Raw genomic sequence first — 24604 nt, 5'->3', positions numbered from 1 at the left:
GTTTTCGGACCAGAGGAGACAGATCCTTCCAGGCTGTTGCCCCCAAACTCTGGAACGATCTTCCGTTCTCCCTACGGTCACTGGACTCAGTTACTGCTTTTAAGGGTCAGCTTAAAACCTTTTTATTTAGTCAAGCCTTTTATATGCACTTGTTTTACGGACTGATTTTACTGTATATTGTTGTATATGTATTGTTCACTGTAAGTTTTTTGTGTTTTTATTGTTTTATTCTGTGTTTTGTGAAGCACTTTGTGACCTTTGTCTGTGAAAGGTGCTATAGAAATAAAATTTACTTACTTACTTACTTACTAATCCTGTTCTCATTTGTTTGAGGCCAATCCAGCTAATGATCCAAGCTAAAATTAGCCATGGCTGTGATTAATTTAACTGCAGTTTAACAACACCAATAACAAATGCTGCCATTTTTCTTCACTGCATTTACAACAGTCTGAATTGCAGACTGTCCCAATTCTTCTTCTCCCATGTGCCCTTGTGCACTTACACACACTTTGTGCCCTTTCAGAAAAGGCACACTTCAGTCAGTGTGATTCTTGGGACAGGGCCATATTTGGGCAGGAGGCTGCTTGTTTCCATTGAAATGGTGTTCTTTTGGCTATAATATTCCACAGTATGGCATAAAATCTATCTCCATGGAGAATGTTCCAAAGTGTGGTTTTATTTCTATTTCTTTCTATTTCCATGGAATCACGCAGGGGACTTTCCACATCCAGAAAGTTACATACAGTTACTTTAAACGATTTTTCCGACCAATCAGTCTCATTTCCTCGTGTCGTGGACAGTTGAGTACTTCTCCCACATGTCAATAATTCCCTCCATGCTAAACGCTGAGGGACGACAGAGAAAGACTATGTTTGGCTTAGAAGAGACCGAAATCTGCTCATAAACAAACGCACGTGTAGTAGCAGGGCTGTTGCGTGCTTCCGCAGAGGTTTGATGGTAGGCGGCGTCTTGGAAACAACAGGAGGGTGGGGGGTGAGTGTGTGCATGCGCATTTAAAAAAAAAGGGCCTAACAGTCACTCGAGTTCTCAAATCCGCGAAAAATCCTCAATTCAAACTTTAAGCCCTCTATGACAATAAATAAACTCAATTACCCTGCAGTAGATGTTAAATAATAATTAAAAGGCAAAATTAATTATTTGTCAGTTTTTTGTCATAAACGTTTGCGTTATTTTATGCACTGTGATAGATTGACTCATAGGACCTGCATTGTTTCTGAATCGTTACACCCCTAATATTGCCCATCTTTAGTACAGCGGTTATGGACTTACCGGGTGTGAAGAGATTGTGAAGGTCACGAATAACTGCACGAAATGTGGGTCTGTTTGCAGGCTCATAGTCCATGCAGCTCAGGATCAGATTTGCCAGTTCAGTCCATTTTGGGGCTGGCAGTTGGTGCTGATCTTGATAAAACTGCATTTTCTGTGTTAACATAAAATTAACAGCTACATAAACATTTCCGCAACAAATATTACCAGGATATACGGTATAAAACAAAGAATAACTGCACAAGATTTTATCTTACATCGCCCACCATCTTGTTAGACACAGATTTAACATTTCCCTCCTTGCTTAACAGATAAAATACAATATAATTACTATTATATGACGTCATAGAAACCCTATTGAATCCACAGTGAGAATGTTTCTGTTTGTGCACCGACAATTGTACAATTCTGAGGACAGGACGCATTATTTATCCATCAATCTTGTCCTCCAAAGTCCTTTCAGAATGGTACCAGACGCACAAAAATCAATAGATCGAGAGACGTCATAAGGGTTGCAGATAAATGGTAGGCATTGCACTAACAAAAATGAATTTAATTTAAGCATTGTTCTGTTTGACCCTTAGAAACAGATTAGAATCCTTACTTTAATGTGGTCCAGTGTGGCTAAAGGCCTGTCTCCATTGCAGCAGATCTCCCACACAGTAGCCCCAAAGCCCCACATGTCCGCTGCCAGGCTCAGGTTGGCAGGGTCTTGGATGCACTCTGGAGAAACCCAGGGAATGCGCTCTAAGAGAACTAAAACATCACAAACCTATTATTACACACAGGCCAATGATGACCACAATCAATGAAGTGTTTGTTAAGTTGATATTGCATTATTTTTTCAGCGAGTTCTGAAAATTACTTACTCTCTTTAGGTAAAACACCGCCACTGATGCCGGGGTCGCTCAGTTTGATGAAGGGAGGATTCCCAGCTCTTCGATCTTCTTCTCTGGTCAATAACACATTTTTGGCACAGACATTTCCATGAACAATATTTTTTTCTTCCTTAAAAAAAAGAAAAAGAAAAAAAAGGTCAATTCTTTCTGTGTGATATTTGCAATAGGGTAAAAGGTCTTGTTCTAGTGGTGCCCTCTGTGTTGGAAAACATCCCGCATCACAAACTAACAAAGCTAACTAGGCTAAAATGGCAAGCAAACCAGACCCAGAGAACCGCCGTCCCTCCCTGCGCGACAAACGGCAGTCCCGCCAGCCCAGATGGAAATCCTCGCGACTTCTCTGCATCGGAAGGGGGTGAGAATATAACTTATCAGATATGTCTTAAGATGTCCGAAGTGCAGCGCACCATGGAGTCTCTTTGAGCAGAGTTGTAAAGCTGCCATGGGCCCGGCCGTAACTGCAGCAGTAGCCACTCAGCTGAAAGCAGAGGGAATAACCGGAGCGTGCATGGATGAAGTCGAGCAGCATATTTCAGACAATACGGACGATCTGCAGACAATAAGGGCTGAGATGGAGGAGATGTGGGCCAAAATGACAACGCTGGAGTCGGAGAACAAAAATATGAAAAATTAGCTCCTGGATTTGGAATCCAGATTACGTCGTCCTAACCTTCGGCTTTTGGGGGTCTCGGAGGGAGAAAAAGGTCAGGATAAAGAAAGTTTTTGGAGAAGATTATTCCTGAGCTCCTTGATGGCTCAGGAGTTGAAGTCCCTCCCATCATTATCGAAAGAGCAAGTCCCCTGGGCAAACCAAGACCAGCTTACCAGATAAACCACAAGGCCTGATAATGAGATTTCTTAACGATTGTGTGAAAGAACGTGTCCTGAAGGCAGCAAGGATTAAAGGAGACCTCCATTACAAAGGCAAACACGCTTTCTTTGCTCCAGATTTCATACAGGGTTCGTCAACAACAGCAAAATTTCCACCACATCTGTGAGGATCTCAAGAAGAAAAAACTGAGACATGGGTTCTCTTTCCCTGCGACTTTTCTGGTGACTTTTGAAGGTAAAAACACGTGCTCAGAACACCAGGAGAAGCAGAGGTACTCCCAAGGAAGATGAAAAACACAGAACTAAACAAGAGAGATGGAGCCACTAACGTAGGGTATGTGAGTTCGGGCTGTGGTCACATAATTTATTTGTTTTTAACGTCAGACTTCATGCCCTATGTTGGCCTTCTGCTTTAGTACATAAACGTTGTGTTTAAGTGCATTTACTCATCGATGTGCCAAATGTGGGAGATTGGAAAATAATTTCAGAGTGCGGCAGGGGGACGTGGTGAGCCGGGGGGGTTAGCACAGTTATTTCTGAGGATTGGTGTCAGGAGTGCCTTGGGAGTTTTTCAGCCTTCATTAGACTTCCCTCTCCTATATGTTCTTGCCAATGCCCGTTTCGAGCATGAACCCTTTTCTTTTTTACCCTTTCAGTGGTTTTGTCTTCCTATGGTTCTTGAGTATGTTTGTTGTTTTTGACCAGAGAGATAAAAACATTCAAGAGTTATCAACGGTATGATCAATACAATCAACCCTATAAGCATTAGAAGTGTTACAAGTTCAATGTGAATGGCATACTGAATCCAACCAAATCAACCCATTTTTTTAACAAAAAAATCTCACTGTGTCTACGACAGTGGTTCTTAACCTGGGTTCGATCAAACCCTAGGGCTTCGATGAGTCCACCTCAGGGCCAAAAGGACCAGGGAAGACCCCTTTTGGGATAAGACCTGTCACCAGCCTGGCCCCAAATGGACCATGCCAGAGTCTCAAGAGTGTAGCCTGTATGAAAGCCCTCCTTTCTGGGCTAAGTCTTGGCACCAGCCCGGCCCCAAAAAGGGCCAAAAGGACAAGGCCAGAGCCCCCAGAGACTAGCCTGAATCAATCCCCTTATATCTGGGCTAAGACATGGCGGCCCCAAAAGGGCCAAAAGGAATAGGGAACAGGCCCCAGAGTCTAACCTGTATGAAAGCCCTCCTTTCTGGGCTATGTCTTGGCACCAGCCCGGCACCAAAAGGTCAGCTTCTGGGGCCATTTCCCCTGTCCTTTTCTATAACTACTATACTATAATATAATATCTTTGCGAGCAATACTTTGAGGATGCTGGACATAAAAATTAAGAAAAGGAACAGACCACATTTTTGAAAAAAAACTGAGATATAACTATCATATATCTATTTTTCTTTAAAATCTGTTCTTCTTGGATTCATTATTTTGTGGGTTGTCAAGTCCATGCATGAGGCCACAGAAAAAAAAAATCCAATTAAGAAGTGTTCGGTGAACGCTGCATATGAAACTGGTGGGGTTCAGTACCTCCAAAAAGGTTAAGAACCACTGGTCTACAATCAATCTCAAACATCATGTAAACACCAGCGCTCCTCAAAGTAACCGCTGAAGTGCTTAGCCGGGAACCGAACCATATCCCCCCCATATTTCTCTTTCAATTAGTAACTTGTGTGTGAACATACCACTAGCATATTGCGCTAGCCTCTGCTAACCGGTAAAACTGCTGTGACTTCACCACACGGAGCCTAGAGCGTGATATTCGCTCAAGCAAACTTTGGTCGTAGCCATGACTGATCGTGTAACCCATCACATTGTGCCTGCTTTAAACTTTACTCTTCCAACATCTTGTAGTGTGACATCCATAAATCTTATAAGACAAAAATAAATTGTGGCATGGAATGGCTATAGCGTAACTTTAATCCATACCAGAAAGTGTAAGGCCCAGGCCAGCTGTTTGGCCACTTCCAACTTCCACAGAATGTTAAGAAAGTTCTTGTTCTTTTTCAAGTAAGTATCCAGGGAACCATACTTCACATACTCCTGCACCATAATATCTGAAAGAATAGAAAACAAAACAAAGTTAATTAAAGCCGCAAGCGGCATCCAACGGCCCTCGCGGGCCGCCGGCCTTCCGACTCTGCACTTTCGACTTGATAAAGATGGCGCCCTTATTGTGTGTTGAATTGAAAAAGAACTTGACAGACGGCGACACATTGGACATGGCCAATCCAGTGTAAATGAACACAAGTGTCAGTCAAATGTGCTGCTCCGCCGCACAGAGACCGTAGCACTTGGAATATAAATATGGATAACTTTTGATGCCCCGCTTGTGTAGATGATATTTCCCAAAGTAAAGCTTGATCGGGCTATTGCCCACGGAGGAGTTCATTAAAGTGTGAAGCGTAAATGTGAACATTTCAAAGATTTGGCGGTTTCCCATCTGTGACAGAATATTTGCAGCTCCACGGCACAGAGACCGTAGCACTTAAAATCAAAATATGGATACGTTTTGATGCCTCACTTGTGTAGATGATTTTCCCCAAATATGAGTTTGATCAGGCAATCGCCCTAGGAGGAGTTTGTTAAAGTGTGAAGCGTAAAAATGTGGTGATTTGAGCAATTTCTCGATTTTCCCATAAGGATAACATGGGATGTTTCTGTCATCGTTATGGTTACGCCGTACAAAATATGACTTTGGCTCTCATACTTTTATGATCAGGATGGCAAATTAGAATTTTGTGCAAAATATCATGTCATTTGGAAAAACTATTGTTTATAGGCCACTCTGAAGGCCAAATAGTCAGAATTCAGGGAAACGTTTGCGGCTCCGTCGCACAGAGACCGTAAAAGTTATCCTTAAAATTTGGATAACTTTAGATGCCTCACTTGTCTAGAGGACGTACACCGATTTTGAGGTCGGTGGGCAAAACGCCCTAGGAGGAGTTCGTTAAAGTGTGAAACAGAAAAATGTGGATATTCGAGAGATTTAGCGATTTTCCCATAGGGATAACATGGGAGGTTTCCGTCATGGCTACGGCTACGCCGTAAAAATTAAGGCATAAGTTTGATTGGCCTTTTGCTCGGGAACCCAAAATAGAATTTTGGGCAAAGTTTGGAACATTTGTGTAAAACCAGTTTTTGTCCATCAATGTTCACTCAAAGGCAACTCTGTAGGGGGCGCTATCGCGCCCATTTCAATTTTGTCATCCTAAACTGGTCCAAACTTAAAAGTTTAACAACTGATTTAAATTTGGTCCTAATCGGACTCGTTTTGATCAAATGGGAGCAATTTTTAGAATTGCAATATCTCAAAATATGTTGTCCAACTTTGCGGCTGCGCCGCACACAGACCGTAAAAGGTATCCCAAAAATTTGGATAACTTTAGATGCCCCACTTGTCTAGAGGACGTAAACCAATTTTGAAGTCGGTGGGCAAAACGCCCTAGGAGGAGTTCGTCAAAGTTTGACGTAAACAAAATGGCTAACTCAGCCTGTTTTCATTTTCAAAGGAAGATGGCGGGCATAGGGTAAGTCTGGGGGCGTGGCCACAATAATATTTTTTTTTGTCCTCACGAGAGGAATGCGTGTTCCAAATTTCGTAGCTCTACAACAAAGTTGACCTCGAGGCGTCTCCCATAGGGGCAATGTATTTTGACTTTTGTCGGTGGCGCTGTCGCGCCATTTTTTGACGAAAAAAAAAATGGTCCAGAAAAAACAAAATTTTTCGCCGATTCTGAATTTTGGGCAAAGTTTGGTGAGTTTTTGAGCATGTTCAGGGGGTCAAATTAGAGCTCAAAGCGCTGAAGAAGAACAAGAAAAATTAAAGCCGCAAGCGGCATCCAACGGCCCTCGCGGGCCGCCGGCCTTCCGACTCTGCGCTTTCGACTTGATAAAGATGGCGCCCTTATTGTGTTGAATTAAAAAAGAACTTGACAGACGGCGACACAATTGACATGGCAAATCCAGTGCAAATGAACACAAATGTCGGTCAAATGTGCGGGTCCGCCGCACAGAGACCGTGACACTTGGAATAAAAATATGGATAACTTTTGATGCCCCGCTTGTGTAGATGATTTTCCTCAAATATGAGCTTGATCGAGTTATTGCCCTTAGAGGAGTTTGTTAAAGTGTGAAGCGTAAATGTGAACATTTCAGAGATTTCGCTGTTTTCCCATTTCTGACATATATTTGCGGGTCCGCCACACAGAGACCGTAGCACTTAGAATCAAAATAAGGATAAGTTTTGATGCCCCGCTTGTGTAGATGATATTTTCCAAATATGAGCTTGATCGGACAATCGCCCTAGGAGGAGTTTGTTAAAGTGTGAAGCGTAAAAATGTGGTGATTTGAGCGATTCTACGATTTTCCAATAAGGATAACATGGGATGTTTCTGTCATCGCTACGGTTACGCCGTACAAAATATGACTTTGGCCCTCATACTTTTATGATCAGGATGGCAAATTAGAATTTTGTTCAAAATATCATGTCATTTGGAAAAACTCTATTGTTTATAGGCCACTCTGAAGGCCAAATAGTCAGAATTCTGGGAAACGTTTGCGGCTCCGTCGCACAGAGACCGTAAAAGCTATCCTTAAAATTTGGATAACTTTAGATGCCCCACTTGTCTAGAGGACGTACACCGATTTTGAGGTCGGTGGGCAAAACGCACTAGGAGGAGTTTGTTAAAGTGTGAAACAGAAAAATGTGGATATTCGAGAGATTTAGCGGTTTTCCCATAGGGATAACATGGGAGGTTTATGTCATCGCTACGACTACGCCGTAAAAATTAAGGCATTTGTCTGATTGGCTTTTTTGATCGGGACGCCAAAATAGAATTTTGGGTAAAGTTTAGAAAAATTTGGTAAAACTAATTTTTGACCTTCAATGTTAATTTAAAGGTCACTCTGTAGGGCGCGCTATCGCGCCCATTTCAATTTTGTCATCATAAACTGGTCCAAACTAGAAAGTTGAACAACTGATTCAAATTTGGTCCTAATCGGACTTGTTTTGATCAAATGGGAACAATTTTTAGATCTGCAATATCCCAAAATAAGTTGTCCAACTTTGCGGCTGCGCCGCACACAGACCGTAAGAGGTATACCAAAAAATTGGATAACTTTAGATGCCCCACTTGTCCAGAGGACGTACGCCGATTTTAAAGTTGGTGGGCAAAACGCCCCAGGAGGAGTTCGTCAAAGTTTGACGTGAACAAAATGGCTAACACAGCGTGTTTTCATTTTCAAAGGAAGATGGCGGCCATAGGGTAAGTCTGGGGGCGTGGCCACAATAATATTTGTTTTTTGTCCTCACAAGAGGAATGCGTGTTCCGAATTTCGTAGCTTTACGACAAAGTTGACCTCGGGGCGTCTCCCATAGGCGCAATGTATTTTGACTTTTGTCGGTGGCGCTGTCGCGCCATTTTTTTAGAAAAAAAAAAATGGCCCAGAAAAAACAAAATTTTTCGCCGATTCTGAATTTTGGGCAAAGTTTGGTGAGTTTTTGAGCATGTTCAGGGGGTCAAATTAGAGTTCAAAGCGATGAAGAACAAGAAAAATAATAATAAATATAGCCGCAAGCGGCAATGATCGGCCCTCGCCACGCCGCCGCACCGCCGCCACGCCGCAAGAGGAGGGGGCGCTAACGCGCCCCAATTGTCCTTTTATTACGCCTACTGCTGAATCTGTGACGCTGTCACATCTTCTCCCCTTTGTTTTACCATCAAAAAGCTACTTTATTTTGAATTCTTGGCAAAATGTGCGGCTTTGCCGCACAGACACCGTGACTCTTTGAATGAAAATGTGGATAACTTTTGATGGTCCACCCCTGAAGATGAGTCCCACCAAATTTCAGGTTAATAGGGCTGACGCCCTGGGAGGAGTTTGTGAAAGTCTAAAGTGTAAACATGTTCTGGCGATTTCCCCATTGGAATAACATGAAAGGTTTCGGTCATCGTTGGGCAACGCCATAACAATTATGACATGGGTCTCATTGACTTTTTTGATGGGGATGCTAAAATTGAGTTGTGTGTCAAATTTCATATAATTTCGCAAAACTAAACATTTAACCTCCATATAAAATCTGTAGGGGGCGCTGTGGCGCCAAATGAATTTATTTCACTTCAAGTAGGTTTAGGGCAAAGAGTTTAACAACTGATTCTAATTTGACGCAATTCGGACTTTATCTGCGCAAACGGCAGAAATTTTAAATATGGGAGATTTCTGAAATTCTAGCTACAGTTTGCGGCTTCGCCGCACAGAGACCGTGAGAGGTATCAATGTAATTTGGATAACTTTTGATGTCCCACTCCTCAGTAGCATTTTCACCAAATTTCAGCTTTTTAGGGCCAACGCCCTGGGAGGAGTTCGTAAAAGTACGACGTTTGGAAAAACTCCGAAGTCATGTTTAGCAATTTTTGAAGCAATATGGCCGATATTTGGTTGGGCGGACGGCGTTGCCGTAATAATATTTTTTACTTCTCTTGTCACCATCTACCTCTGCGCCAAATTTCATGATTCTACGATCAGATTTTTTTTGGGTCATTTCCCATCTCTCAATGCATTTTTGGTACATTTGGGGGCGCTGACGCGCCAATTTTTTTATTTTAGAAAAGGGAAATAGCCAGAATGTAGAGAGGTACGATTTTTAGAGGTGTGAACTATTTTGTGACTTTTCGTCAATGTTCACTGGGTGAAAAATAGGGGGGTTGGTCCCGAGAAGAAGAAGAAGAAAGAAAGAATAATATTCCGATGCGAAAACAATGTTTCCCATTTTTCAAATATCATAAACTATACATTTTCGGAAAGCGCTCGCGCTTTCCTACCTCATGGTGTGGGTCCCTGGTCACTGACGGGTACTTTCGTTAATTTTGAGTGGGCTCCGCCCACTTTGTGTTTTTGGCCCTCTATACAGTAATAATGTTCAATTTTTGCATTACATGCTTATATGCACAGAACATGCAAGAGATGGGGAACGTATTCGTGAGCTACTTAGCGCAAATGAGTGCTTTATATGGGGATGACGACCGCTTCGCGGTCGTCATCTCAATGTAAAGTGCTCGTTTAGTGCGCACTTTTGCACGGGCTTCGCCCGTTTACAACGGTAATGTTCCATTTTCCTACTACTAATTAGTATGCACGGGGCATGCATGAGTGAAGGAGTGCGTTAGTGAGTGTTTGGAAGTGGGCGAGCGCTTCGCGCTCGATTTCGTGCGCACTACGTGCGCACTTTCGCAGCCGTGCTTCGCACGGCCTTACGAGATTAATAGGCCTCTCGCCAGCTTGTGGCGCTCGGGCCTAATTAAAGCCGCAAGCGGCATCCAACGGCCCTCGCGGGCCGCCGGCCTTCCGACTCTGCGCTTTCGACTTGATAAAGATGGCGCCCTTATTGTGTTGAATTAAAAAAGAACTTGACAGACGGCGACACATTGGACATGGCCAATCCAGTGCAAATGAACACAAGTGTCAGTCAAATTTGCTGCGCCGCCGCACAGAGACCGTAGCACTTGGAATAAAAATATGGATAACTTTTGATGCCCCGCTTGTGTAGATGATTTTCCCCAAATATGAGCTTGATCGAGCTATTGCCCACAGAGGAGTTCATTAAAGTGTGAAGCGTAAATGTGAACATTTCAGAGATTTCGCTGTTTTCCCATTTCTGACATATATTTGCGGGTCCGCCACACAGAGACCGTAGCACTTAGAATCAAAATATGGATACGTTTTGATGCCCCACTTGTGTAGATGATATTCTCCAAATATGAACTTGATCGGACAATCGCCCTAGGAGGAGTTCATTAAAGTGTGAAGCGTAAAAATGTGGTGATTTGAGCGATTCTGCGATTTTTCCATAAGGATAACATGGGATGTTTCTGTCATCGCTACGGTTACGCCGTACAAAATATGACTTTGGCTCTCATACTTTTATGATCAGGATGGCAAATTAGAATTTCGTTCAAAATATCATGTCATTTGGAAAAACTCTATTGTTTATAGGCCACTCTGAAGGCCAAATAGTCAGAATTCTGGGAAACGTTTACGGCTCCGTCGCACAGAGACCGTAAATGTTATCCTTAAAATTTGGATAACTTTAGATGCCCCACTTGTCTAGAGGACGTACACCGATTTTGAGGTTGGTGGGCAAAACGCACTAGGAGGAGTTCGTTAAAGTGTAAAACATAAAAATGTGGTAATTTGAGAGATTTTGCGGTTTTCCCATAGGGATAACATGGGAGGTTTCTGTCATCGCTACGACTACGCCGTAAAAATTTAGGCATTTTTGTGATTGGCTTTTGTGATCGGGACGGCAAAATAGAATTTTGGGTAAAGTTTAGACAATTTTGGTAAAACTAATTTTTGACCTTCAATGTTAATTTAAAGGTCACTCTGTAGGGGGCGCTATCGCGGCCATTTCAATTTTGTCAGCCTAAACTGGTCCAAACTAGAAAGTTTAACAACTGATTCAAATTTGGTCCTAATCGGACTGGTTTTGATCAAAAGGGAGCAATTTTTAGATCTGCAATATTCCAAAATAAGTTGTCCAACTTTGCGGCCGCGCCGCACACAGACCGTAAAAGGTATCTCAAAAAATTGAATAACTTTAGATGCCCCACTTGTCCAGAGGACGTACGCCGATTTTGAAGTCGGTGGGCAAAACGCCCTAGGAGGAGTTCGTCAAAGTTTGACGTGAACAAAATGGCTAACACAGCGTGTTTTCATTTTCAAAGGAAGATGGCGGGCATAGGGTAAGTCTGGAGGCGTGGCCACAGTAATATTTTTTTTTTGTCCTCACGAGAGGAATGCGTGTCCCGAATTTCGTAGCTCTACGACAAAGTTGACCTCGGGGCGTCTCCCATAGGCGCAATGTATTTTGACTTTTGTCGGTGGCGCTGTCGCGCCATTTTTTAACGAAAAAAAAAATGGCCCAGAAAAAAAAATCAAATTTTTCGCCGATTCTGAATTTTGGGCAAAGTTTGGTGAGTTTTTGAGCATGTTCAGGGGGTCAAATTAGAGCTCAAAAAGCAGAAGAACAAGAAAAAATAATAATAAAAATTAAAGCCGCAAGCGGCATCCAACGGCCCTTGCGGGCCGCCGGCCTTCCGACTCTGCGCTTTCGACTTGATAAAGATGGCGCCCTTATTGTGTCTTGAATTAAAAAAGAACTTGACAGACGGCGACACATTCGACATGGCCAATCCAGTGCAAATGAACACAAGTGTCAGTCAAATTTGCTGCGCCGCCGCACAGAGACCGTAGCACTTAGAATATAAATATGGATAACTTTTGATGCCCCGTTTGTGTAGATGATTTTCCCCAAACATGAGTTTGATCGGACAATCGCCCTGGGAGGAGTTCATTAAAGTGTGAAGCATAAAAATGTGGTCATTTTAGAGATATTGCGGTTTTCCCATTTCTGACATATATTTGCGGGTCCGCCACACAGAGACTGTAGCACTTAGAATCAAAATATGGATACGTTTTGATGCCCCACTTGTGTAGATGATATTCTCCAAATATGAACTTGATCGGACAATCGCCCTAGGAGGAGTTCATTAAAGTGTGAAGCGTAAAAATGTGGTGATTTGAGCGATTCTGCGATTTTTCCATAAGGATAACATGGGATGTTTCTGTCATCGCTACGGTTACGCCGTACAAAATATGACTTTGGCTCTCATACTTTTATGATCAGGATGGCAAATTAGAATTTTGTTCAAAATATCATGTCATTTGGAAAAACTATATTGTTTATAGGCCACTCTGAAGGCCAAATAGTCAGAATTCTGGGAAACGTTTACGGCTCCGTCGCACAGAGACCGTAAATGTTATCCTTAAAATTTGGATAACTTTAGATGCCCCACTTGTCTAGAGGACGTACACCGATTTTGAGGTTGGTGGGCAAAACGCACTAGGAGGAGTTCGTTAAAGTGTAAAACATAAAAATGTGGTAATTTGAGAGATTTTGCGGTTTTCCCATAGGGATAACATGGGAGGTTTCTGTCATCGCTACGACTACGCCGTAAAAATTTAGGCATTTTTGTGATTGGCTTTTGTGATCGGGACGGCAAAATAGAATTTTGGGTAAAGTTTAGACAATTTTGGTAAAACTAATTTTTGACCTTCAATGTTAATTTAAAGGTCACTCTGTAGGGGGCGCTATCGCGCCCATTTCAATTTTGTCAGCCTAAACTGGTCCAAACTAGAAAGTTTAACAACTGATTCAAATTTGGTCCTAATCGGACTGGTTTTGATCAAAAGGGAGCAATTTTTAGATCTGCAATATTCCAAAATAAGTTGTCCAACTTTGCGGCCGCGCCGCACACAGACCGTAAAAGGTATCTCAAAAAATTTAATAACTTTAGATGCCCCACTTGTCCAGAGGACGTACGCCGATTTTGAAGTCGGTGGGCAAAACGCCCTAGGAGGAGTTCGTCAAAGTTTGACGTGAACAAAATGGCTAACACAGCTTGTTTTCATTTTCAAAGGAAGATGGCGGGCATAGGGTAAGTCTGGAGGCGTGGCCAGAGTAATATTTTTTTTTTTGTCCTCAAGAGAGGAATGCGTGTCCCGAATTTCGTAGCTCTACGACAGAGTTGACCTCGGGGCGTCTCCCATAGGCGCAATGTATTTTGACTTTTGTCGGTGGCGCTGTCGCGCCATTTTTTAACGAAAAAAAAAATGGCCCAGAAAAAAATCAAATTTTTCGCCGATTCTGAATTTTGGGCAAAGTTTGGTGAGTTTTTGAGCATGTTCAGGGGGTCAAATTAGAGCTCAAAAAGCAGAAGAACAAGAAAAATAATAATAAAAATTAAAGCCGCAAGCGGCATCCAACGGCCCTCGCGGGCCGCCGGCCTTCCGACTCTGCGCTTTCGACTTGATAAAGATGGCGCCCTTATTGTGTGTTGAATTAAAAAAGAACTTGACAGACGGGGACACATTGGACATGGCCAATCCAGTGCAAATCAACACAAGTGTCTGTCAAATTTGCTGCGCCGCCGCACAGAGACCTTAGCACTTGGAATAAAAATATGGATAACTTTTGATGCCGCGCTTGTGTAGATGATATTTCCCAAAGTAAAGCTTGATCGAGCTATTGCCCACGGAGGAGTTTGTTAAAGTGTGAAGCGTAAATGTGAACATTTCAAGGATTTGGCGTTTTTCCCATTTGTGACAGTATATTTGCAGCTCCACGGCACAGAGACCGTACCACTTAAAATCAAAATATGACTAACTTTTGATGCCCCGTTTGTGTAGATGATTTTCCCCAAATATGAGCTTGATCGGGCAATCGCCCTAGGAGGAGTTCGTTAAAGTGTGAAGCGTAAAAATGTGGTCATTTTAGAGATTTCGCTGTTTTCCCATTTCTGACATATATTTGCGGGTCCGCCACACAGAGACCGTAGCACTTAGAATCAAAATATGGGTAAGTTTTGATGCCCCGCTTGTGTAGATGATATTCTCCAAATATGAACTTGATCGGACAATCACCCTAGGAGGAGTTCATTAAAGTGTGAAGCGTAAAAATGTGGTGATTTGAGCGATTCTACGATTTTCCCATAAGGATAACATGGGATGTTTCTGTCAACGCTACGGTTACGCCGTACAAAATATGACTTTGGCTCTCATACTTTTATGATCAGGATGGCAAATTAGAATTTTGTTCAAAATATCATGTCATTTGGAAAAACTCTATTGTTTATAGACCACTCTGAAGGCCAAATAGTCAGAATTCTGGGAAACGTTTGCGGCTCCGTCGCACAAAGACCGTAAAAGTTATCCTTAAAATTTGGATAACTTTAGATGCCCCACTTGTCTAGAGGACGTACACCAATTTTGAGGTTGGTGGGCAAAACGCACTAGGAGGACTTCGTTAAAGTGTAAAACATAAAAATGTGGTAATTTGAGAGATTTTGTGGTTTTCCCATAGGGATAACATGGGAGGTTTCTGTCATCGCTACGACTACGCCGTAAAAAATTAGGCATTTTTGTGATTGGCTTTTGTGATTGGGACGGCAAAGTAGAATTTTGGGTAAAGTTTAGACAATTTTGGTAAAACTAATTTTTGACCTTCAATGTTAATTTAAAGGTCACTCTGTAGGGGGCGCTATCGCGCCCATTTCAATTTTGTCAGCCTAAACTGGTCCAAACTAGAAAGTTTAACAACTGATTCAAATTTGGTCCTAATCGGACTGGTTTTGATCAAATGGGAACAATTTTTAGATCTGCAATATTCCAAAATAAGTTGTCCAACTTTGCGGCTGCGCCGCACACAGACCGTAAAAGGTATCTCAAAAAATTGGATAACTTTAGATGTCCCACTTGTCCAGAGGACGTACGCCGATTTTGAAGTCGGTGGGCAAAACGCCCTAGGAGGAGTTCGTCAAAGTTTGACGTAAACAAAATGGCTAACTCAGCTTGTTTTCATTTTCAAAGGAAGATGGCGGCCATAGGGTAAGTCTGGGGGCGTGGCCACAATAATATTTTTTTTTTGTCCTCACGAGAGGAATGCGTGTCCCGAATTTCGTAGCTTTACGACAAAGTTGACCTCGGGGCGTCTCCCATAGGCGCAATGTATTTTGACTTTTGTCGGTGGCGCTGTCGCGCCATTTTTTAACGAAAAAAAAAATGGCCCAGAAAAAAATCAAATTTTTCGCCGATTCTGAATTTTGGGCAAAGTTTGGTGAGTTTTTGAGCATGTTCAGGGGGTCAAATTAGAGCTCAAAAAGCAGAAGAACAAGAAAAATAAAAATAATAATATTTTTAGCAAAAACAATATAGCCGTTTCCACTATAACAACAAATTATACATCGTTTGAAAGCTCTAAGCCTTCCCCATGCCGCCATGGGGTGGAATCATCATTACGAGCGCTTACGCGCTCGTCACTCCCCATTCCGTCGGGATGCCCCGCCCACTCCCCATAGACTTCCATTGATTTGAGCAGATACAAGCATGGCCCATGCCTGCGGCATGGATTCTCGCGTACAGGACGATGCCAGGAGGGTTTTTGGAGGAATGCAGCGCTTCGCGCTGCTGTTGTCAACAATTTGTGAATGGGCTACGCCCATTCACAAATTGTTGACTATTTCTGTCATAGCAGGAGTAAGTATGCATGATCCATGCCTTCGGCATGGGCTAGTTCACTGTACTTGCCAGGGGCGACGGGGCACCAAACATGCGGGCTGCGCCCGCATGTTTGGTCAGACAGTTGCAACGCTGCCTTCGGCAGCGTTGCGGGAGCAATAGGCCCTCCGCCCTGCTGGGGCTCGGGCCTAATAATAATATTTTTAGCAAAAACAATATAGCCGTTTCCACTATAACAACAAATTATACATCGTTTGAAAGCTCTAAGCCTTCCCCATGCCGCCATGGGGTGGAATCATCATTACGAGCGCTTACGCGCTCGTCACTCCCTATTCCGTCGGGATGCCCCGCCCACTCCCCATAGACTTCCATTGATTTGAGCAGATACAAGCATGGCCCATGCCTGCGGCATGGATTCTCGCGTACGGGACGATGCCAGGAGGGTTTTTGGAGGAATGCAGCGCTTCGCGCTGCTGTTGTCAACAATTAGAGAATGGGCTACGCCCATTCACTAATTGTTGACTATTTCTGTCATAGCAGGAGCAAGTATGCATGATCCATGCCTTCGGCATGGGCTAGTTCACTGTACTTGCCAGGGGCGACGGGGTACCAAACATGCGGGCTGCGCCCGCATGTTTGGTCAGACAGTTGCAACGCTGCCAAAGGCAGCGTTGCGGGAGCAATAGGCCCTCCGCCCTGCTGGGGCTCGGGCCTAATAATATTCCGATGCGAAAACAATGTTTCCCATTTTTCAAATATCATAAACTATACATTTTCGGAAAGCGCTCGCGCTTTCCTACCTCATGGTGTGGGTCCCTGGTCACTGACGGGTACTTTCGTTAATTTTGAGTGGGCTCCGCCCACTTTGTGTTTTTGGCCCTCTATACAGTAATAATGTTCAATTTTTGCATTACATGCTTATATGTACGGAACATGCAAGAGATGGGGAACGTATTCGTGAGGTACTTAGCGCAAATGAGTGCTTAATATGGGGATGACGACCGCTTCGTGCTCGTTTAGTGCGCACTTTTGCACGGGCTTCGCCCGTTTACAACGGTAATGTTCCATTTTCCTACTATTAATTAGTATGCACGGGGCGTGCGTGAGTGAAGGCGTGCGTTAGTGAGTGTTTGGAAGTGGGCGAGCGCTTCGCGCTCGATTTCGTGCGCACTACGTGCGCACTTTCGCAGCCGTGCTTCGCACGGCCTTACGAGATTAATAGGCCTCTCGCCAGCTTGTGGCGCTCGGGCCTAATAATAATATTTTTAGCAAAAACAATATAGCCGTTTCCACTATAACAACAAATTATACATCGTTTGAAAGCTCTAAGCCTTCCCCATGCCGCCATGGGGTGGAATCATCATTACGAGCGCTTACGCGCTCGTCACTCCCTATTCCGTCGGGATGCCCCGCCCACTCCCCATAGACTTCCATTGATTTGAGCAGATACAAGCATGGCCCATGCCTGCGGCATGGTTTCTTGCGTACGGGACGATGCCAGGAGGGTTTTTGGAGGAATGCAGCGCTTCGCGCTGCTGTTGTCAACAACTAGTGAATGGGCTACGCCCATTCACTAGTTGTTGACTATTTCTGTCATAGCAGGAGTAAGTATGCATGATCCATGCCTTCGGCATGGGCTAGTTCACTGTACTTGCCAGGGGCGACGGGGTACCAAACATGCGGGCTGTGCCCGCATGTTTGATCAGACAGTTGCAACGCTGCCGAAGGAGCAATAGGCCCTCCGCCCTGCTGGGGCTCGGGCCTAATAATAAAAAAAATTATAATATTTTTAGCAAAAACAATATAGCCGTTTCCACTATAACAACAAATTATACATCGTTTGAAAGCTCTAAGCCTTCCCGATGCCGCCATGGGGTGGAATCATCATTACGAGCGCTTACGCGCTCGTCACTCCCTATTCCGTCGGGATGCCCCGCCCACTCCCCATAGACTTCCATTGATTTGAGCAGATACAAGCATGGCCCATGCCTGCGGCATGGTTTCTTGCGTACGGGACGATGCCAGGAGGGTTTTAGGAGGAATGCAGCGCTTCGCGCTGCTGTTGTCGACTATTTCTGTCATAGCAGGAGTAAGTATGCATGATCCATGCCTTCGGCATGGGCTAGTTCACTGTACTTGCCAGGGGCGACGGGGTACCAAACATGCGGGCTGCGCCCGCATGTTTGATCAGACAGTTGCAACGCTGCCGAAGGAGCAATAGGCCCTCCGCCCTGCTGGGGCTCGGGCCTAATAATAAAAAAAATAATAATATTTTTAGCAAAAACAATATAGCCGTTTCCACTATAACAACAAATTATACATCGTTTGAAAGCTCTAAGCCTTCCCGATGCCGCCATGGGGTGGAATCATCATTACGAGCGCTTACGCGCTCGTCACTCCCTATTCCGTCGGGATGCCCCGCCCACTTCCATTGATTTGAGCAGATACAAGCATGGCCCATGCCTGCGGCATGGATTCTCGCGTACGGGACGATGCCAGGAGGGTTTTTGGAGGAATGCAGCGCTTCGCGCTGCTGTTGTCAACAATGAGTGAATGGGCTACGCCCATTCACTAATTGTTAACTATTTCTGTCATAGCAGGAGTAAGTATGCATGATCCATGCCTTCGGCATGGGCTAGTTCACTGTACTGGCCAGGGGCGACGGGGTACCAAACATGCGGGCTATGCCCGCATGTTTGGTCAGACAGTTGCAACGCTGCCTTCGGCAGCGTTGCGGGAGCAATAGGCCCTCCGCCCTGCTGGGGCTCGGGCCTAATTAGTAATAATTATGGAATATTAACCTTCATAGTAATTTGTTCTATTTACTACGGTAATTACGCTTGTTCCTACCCCACACAAACCATCTGGCAGTATATTTTTTAGATGTAGACAGCATGGAGCAGTTTTATTTTGACACAATAGTACAATAATATGGGGCTAAAATTATTTTTAATAGTTTCCGCACTTCGCTAGAAATCATTTTCTGATTTTTCAAGGATATTTTTTTATTTGTAATCATGGCATCTACAAACACATTACCCCTACAAAGGATTTTTTTTTGGTTTGATAAAGTATTATAATGTGAAATGGGGATGAGACTGAGGAAGGACATTGCAGCAAACTGTCTCACATGGAGCAGGTGGGCTAACCAATTGGCACAACCAATTTTCTGCATGTTGGTGTGCTTTAGCTTTTACCCCCATGATAGTGGTAGAAGTCGCAAATGTCATATTCAACAATCCAGCAAAGGGTACAGAAATGTTGGGAATGACGAGCAGGACTGGAACTCACGTCACTGCGGTCTGCCAGACACGGCAGGCATTTGTGCTAGTGGGCCTTTTGATTTTTTGGAAAATTTATTTTACTGGTTTTCCAGTATGTGCGGGAACCCTGTTGAAGATCAGTTGAAAAGCAGCAGATGAAAGCGTCTGTATGTCAGAGCTAAGAATACCACCAGCGACCCTGACAAAATGTCTCTGAGCTCAGAGTTAATGGTGCTAGTTAGGATCATACTGAGCAGAGTAAAGGTCTTGGCATCATTATACCCTAAACCTGAGCTCTGCCTCCACCCAGTGCAGCTCTGGTACTGTGGCCGCAGGCATTCCAAATAGTTCTGAAAGGAGCTAAGGCCACACGCCATGCAGTGCGGTTGTGCCGGCGGAGGCATCTGGATTCTTTCAATTGGACTGAATGTTTGCTGTGCAGCGAATGTGCGATCAAAAACCTGTAACCGCAAGGGCATCGCAGGATCACCGCAGGTGTGCCGGGTGCAAAAGGATCGAGGTGTTACAGCCTAAGCCGATCATGTTGGGGAATTATATAGTGCATCAGAACAAGAGAATATGCACGGTGCGAGAGAGAAATACAGCATTACATCCATTATAATCTATCATTTGAGTTTTAATGAATCACTTACGCTCTTCTCCACAAACACACACTCCGTAGTTAAGAATCAGGTGTTTATGGGACAACTGGCTCATCATGCTGGCTGCTTCAAAGAAAGACTACAAAAGAGCAGAGTTTTAATTAAACTATCATTACCCAGTAATAAACAGTTAATGCTAACCTCTGAGTAATTTCTGTGCTCTTGGTCCAGGACTTTCATAACCACTTCTGTTTGATGAACATGCCCATAGTCTCCCAACTCCTTTCGAATACCTTTGAAAATTTTGGTAAATGTCCCTTGACCGAGACTTTCCACCTAGACAGAAAATAGTAGGAACATCAATTAAATTATATGATATATACATGTACATATATATATATATTTTACATCCTTATTTTGACACAAATGGCAAAATACTACTAAAATCAAACATATTCAAGACTACAAAAAATGAATGGTGGATACACAGTAGTCACATTCAGATCAATGACAATAACAAGGCAATAATTACATACAAATTCTAAATCTTCTTTTCGTATTTTGTGAAACACCATTTGACTGATATTTCTTCGAAGTAATGATGTTGATTGAGGCACTTCTGAACCCTTATTGCTCCTACACACAAGGAGACAGGACATTTCTGTCAAGGGAAATAATACCATAATGTTAGTGCAATCAACACATAACTGATTTAAGGACTGCTTTGTTTCACTTCATGCATGTTGTTCATTTTAATATAAAGGACGCATGTTTCCGGTGCACAAGTCAGTCTTACCTTTGGGTTTAGGTGGACAGCATTGGCTGAACTGGAAAGTCACACTATCAGAACGTACGGTTTCTTTTTGGTAGCATTTGAGAAGCTCTTGCAGACTAAAAAACTGTCTTTTGGTGCCACTAAGGTTGAATTCCCCATCAACAGACTTTGTTATCTGACAGTGCTTGTATTCTATAGCATCATAAACCTTGGGGGGAAAAAACAAAAAATAAGTAAAATATCTGTTCAAGTAACAGTAGGCAAATCTCACTGTACAATATTATCATGATATCAATTTCACAGTACAATAATTATTGTAATATTTTGGGAAAATTATACTTTTCCATTTTAGACAACCCTTTGGTGCAAATCATTAGTTATTCAAAATTTTATTTTAAAATTGGATCATGGTATGTTTTTTTTTTTCTCCTGTTCCTGCAACAAAATAATAAATTTAGGCAAAGAAGTTTGTAATATGATATATTGTGACAGCCTATGATATCGATGATACAATATAAAAATATTTGGTTATTGTTACATACCATATCATACAGTATTTTATTTAAAAAAATCGTCACACATGGTAATGCACATTCTTATTTACCTTCACAGGAAATGTCAGAAAATACTTGTTGAAATCTTTTGGACTACTTCGCACGATAAACAATCCATGTTTGTTTCCAGATTTTTGGAGTCGATTGATGGCAAACTCAATACTGTAGCATAAAAAATTTAAAATAAATCACATAAAAAAGACGATTGAGTAATACATTTCAGTAACATACCGTCAATAAAAATATAGTACAGCCCTCACAAATGTTACTCACTTAATGGGGCCGTGACAATGTGAAGAAATGTCCTCTATCAGCTTTGGAGGGGCCACTTCTTTGCAAAGGTAGTGATGTGCATCTGTGGTCAACCGATAGTAGCCATCGACAAGAGACACAAAGGACAATGCTTCTGCCAAGTTCTGGAACTCCACTTCCTTTAACAAATCAGACCATGATTATCTGAGTTTTTACTTTAAACGCCTCCTATTTCTAAACATTATCAGCAGAAGGTTGATAGGCAGACTAGGTGGTGCAGACGGGTCAAGAAACTGCAAGAAGGCCAGCTATGTTGCTGGATCTGCCGTGAGCAAAATTAGATCTATTCTATCAAAGACACTTTAAACAAGTGCAAAATTGTATCATCTAATATAATAATATTATAACATAAGGAGGCCAAATCAGTGACGGATACGTCCCAGGACCCATCTTCCAATTATAAAAAATCATGATAATACATCTCGTTTACTGGTGTAATTCTAGTTTAGACCTGATTTGGTGTTGGATTAGTCCTTGTTTAATTCTGCTTTAGACCCGTTTTGATTCTGGGTAAGCTCAGACTTGGTTAGTACACATACTAACTAGCAGGGGCCAGACAGCAGCATCATATTTGGCATCGTTATTATTGTGTGGGTGACATAGGCAGATTGTATGGTATAAGCACATGCAACATCTGCATTCATCGAGAAACTACTTGGCAACCTCGTTTTAATTATTTCAATACATTTCCACTGCTATGGGCAGTGTAAACAATAAGTGAAACAAGGAGCAGCAACCAATTTCTCAAAGCCATGGATTAAAATGAAAAAACAAAACAAAAAAACATGGACTTTGGCCAAATGAACAAGTGAAAAAAGAACAGCATTAAAACTTTATCAATCAGAGGCGATAAAACTGAAGAAAGGGTTCAGATATTCAGCGATGGCCCAACAGGCTATTAGATATTATATTTAATTTTAACAGTATTTTTCCCTTTCCAGAGATGTATTTAACATGAGGCCTTACCAGACTAATTCCATCTTGCTTGTTGATTATAACGATCCTGCTTTCTGTTGAACCTCCCTTGCTCGCTTGTTGAATGCTTATGTGAACCACATCAGGGAAATCACAAAAGACCTGCACTTCCTGAAAGAGACAAAAGAGACCGTTTAAAACATTGCATTGGGATTGATACATAGTTGCAGAAGTTGAGTGTTGTTCCAATTTAGTAAGATTAGCTCCATTCTGAGTGTATATCGGTAGTTGTAGTTGTAGAGTATTACAAACCTTCACAGAGTCCTTCTCACGAGCCCACTGGATGCCTGTGTTGGCAGCCACCAGGATATGGAGCATTCCACTGGAGGCTTCCCTGACCTGGAAAGTCTCTGTATAGAAGGCCTTTTCCAGAGACTCCATACTGATGAGGTACTTGAGTTTGAGGTCGCGTACTGTTGTGCGGCATTGGCTGAATTGCTGAATGAAGCGTTTGAAGCGAAAACGGATTCGCTTTCGTGTCACAATGCTGCAGTGCTGAATTTGAGCCCTCATTTCCTTTGGTAAAAACGTTTTGTAACTAAACAAAAGAATAATGTCAGCTCATTTGGAGTACAGGACTTTGGCTACATGCACTCAGTATCATTAAGCATGATTTTCACCTTGTGGTATGATAGATATCCAGCGGTGACATCTGTTTCTCCTTTGCAAGCCTTGACATGTCAAGAACAGCCATACCAAGGCACTCTTCTTGAGTTTCGTGAGCGTTGGGGATATTGATTAAACCATTCACAAAGTCATTCCTCCACTGGACAGAAATAAGAGCCAAAGTGAGAGGTTACACAATGGCCTTATTCACCCATTCTGCACTCTGCACCCATCCGTCCATTTTATTAATGTTGGGTGGTCTAATAAATAGTTTAATGGATTATAGTTTTAGTTTTAGTTCATTTTCTACCACTTGTTCCTGTTAGGGGTCACAGCTGACTGGAGCCTATAACAGTGACTTTGGGCCGTAGGGAAGGTACACACTGGACAGGGGTCAGCTTGTCACAGGGTTAACACAACTTGTCAATCGTGTAAAACCCTAAACCTATTAGATCCAGGTGTATGGTTTAGCTACCAAAGCCTATGTGATGAGTTGAGATAAATAACGGCAGTGACATCGGTCCATCGGTCATACTGCTGTTTTGATTTTGAGGAGCAAGTGTGAACTGTAAACTAGAATTGCAAGCCACTGAGAACACATTCAAAAGTTAAACCACAATATTCGTTGGATAATTTAATATCCACTAATTGCTAAGAAATAAAAAATGAAGAGAGTTCCGATTTTGTTGTGAACAAACAGAGATTACAACAGAGATTTACACATGCATATGAAGTTCAATGTCAGTCATACTGCAGGCGCCTGAGACCACATCTATAATTATTGTCTTCATACCCATAATCTAATGACATGCTACTATGCACATATGCACAGACAGTTCTCAGTACCAACACTAATAAACAGTATCCTCATGTATAAACATAATCAAGGGGTGAGATGATTTAGAGCAACTTTTAAATAGAAATAATCCAACCATTCACGAGGCTATCTTTGCACTCATTGTTTTATGTACTAGTACTGTAGCATGAAGTTCGCATGGTCAGATTAACCTCTGGGTAAATGGGCAAAATGGACCAAAGCAGTTATGGCTCTGGGGCCATCATAGGTACTTCTGAAGAGCCTAGCTCCACAACACTTTCATATAGAGTACAGGCTTGTACCAAACAATGTACAGCACTCGTATACGTACAAGAGGACGAGTTTTCTATTTGGAGCAGAACTCAAGGGAACGTATAATTAAGATAAGATAAGATAATGACTTGGTTAAATCAAATGATACATTATAAACACATAAACAAATAGTTAAAGAGATTTATGTTTTTACCTGAAAAAAGAGGTAAGACATAACAGAATCATCAAGCAGGGGGCTTTCTGAACCCTTGGTGACCCCATATCGATAGGCCCGGGATGGTCCACTGCTGTACCAGCCAGGGAAGTAGTATCTGTTAGGAATAAATCA

The 24604-nt window shown here is 42.6% G+C and overlaps 1 protein-coding gene across 2 annotated transcripts in view; it reads right to left on the bottom strand.

Annotated features, from left to right (window-relative positions):
• Positions 1-24604, bottom strand: part of jak2b (Janus kinase 2b) — a 32835-nt gene that overhangs the window by 3496 nt on the left and 4735 nt on the right. Inside the window, exons 3-16 of one of the 2 annotated variants that reach the window (XM_072432565.1) lie at positions 24470-24587; positions 23201-23346; positions 22833-23118; positions 22572-22691; positions 21567-21724; positions 21344-21455; positions 20761-20947; positions 20501-20625; positions 20166-20300; positions 20016-20103; positions 4952-5079; positions 2157-2295; positions 1892-2043; positions 1291-1441 (exon numbers count right to left, since the gene is read on the bottom strand). In XM_072432565.1, coding sequence (XP_072288666.1) covers positions 1291-1441; positions 1892-2043; positions 2157-2295; positions 4952-5079; positions 20016-20103; positions 20166-20300; positions 20501-20625; positions 20761-20947; positions 21344-21455; positions 21567-21724; positions 22572-22691; positions 22833-23118; positions 23201-23346; positions 24470-24587 — 2045 coding nt within the window. Of the gene's footprint in view, positions 1-1290; positions 1442-1891; positions 2044-2156; positions 2296-4951; positions 5080-20015; positions 20104-20165; positions 20301-20500; positions 20626-20760; positions 20948-21343; positions 21456-21566; positions 21725-22571; positions 23119-23200; positions 23347-24469; positions 24588-24604 lie in introns of both variants that reach the window. The other variant, XM_072432564.1, reaches the window with a different exon arrangement.

Source organism: Eucyclogobius newberryi, unplaced genomic scaffold, assembly GCF_026437365.1.
Source record: "Eucyclogobius newberryi isolate DKJ021-1_F unplaced genomic scaffold, fEucNew1.0.hap1 SCAF_6, whole genome shotgun sequence".
In the NCBI taxonomy this organism is placed as follows: Eukaryota; Metazoa; Chordata; class Actinopteri; order Gobiiformes; family Gobiidae; genus Eucyclogobius; species Eucyclogobius newberryi.
Note: the sequence above shows the minus strand (reverse complement) of the source record. Positions and strands in the feature narration are given on the sequence as shown.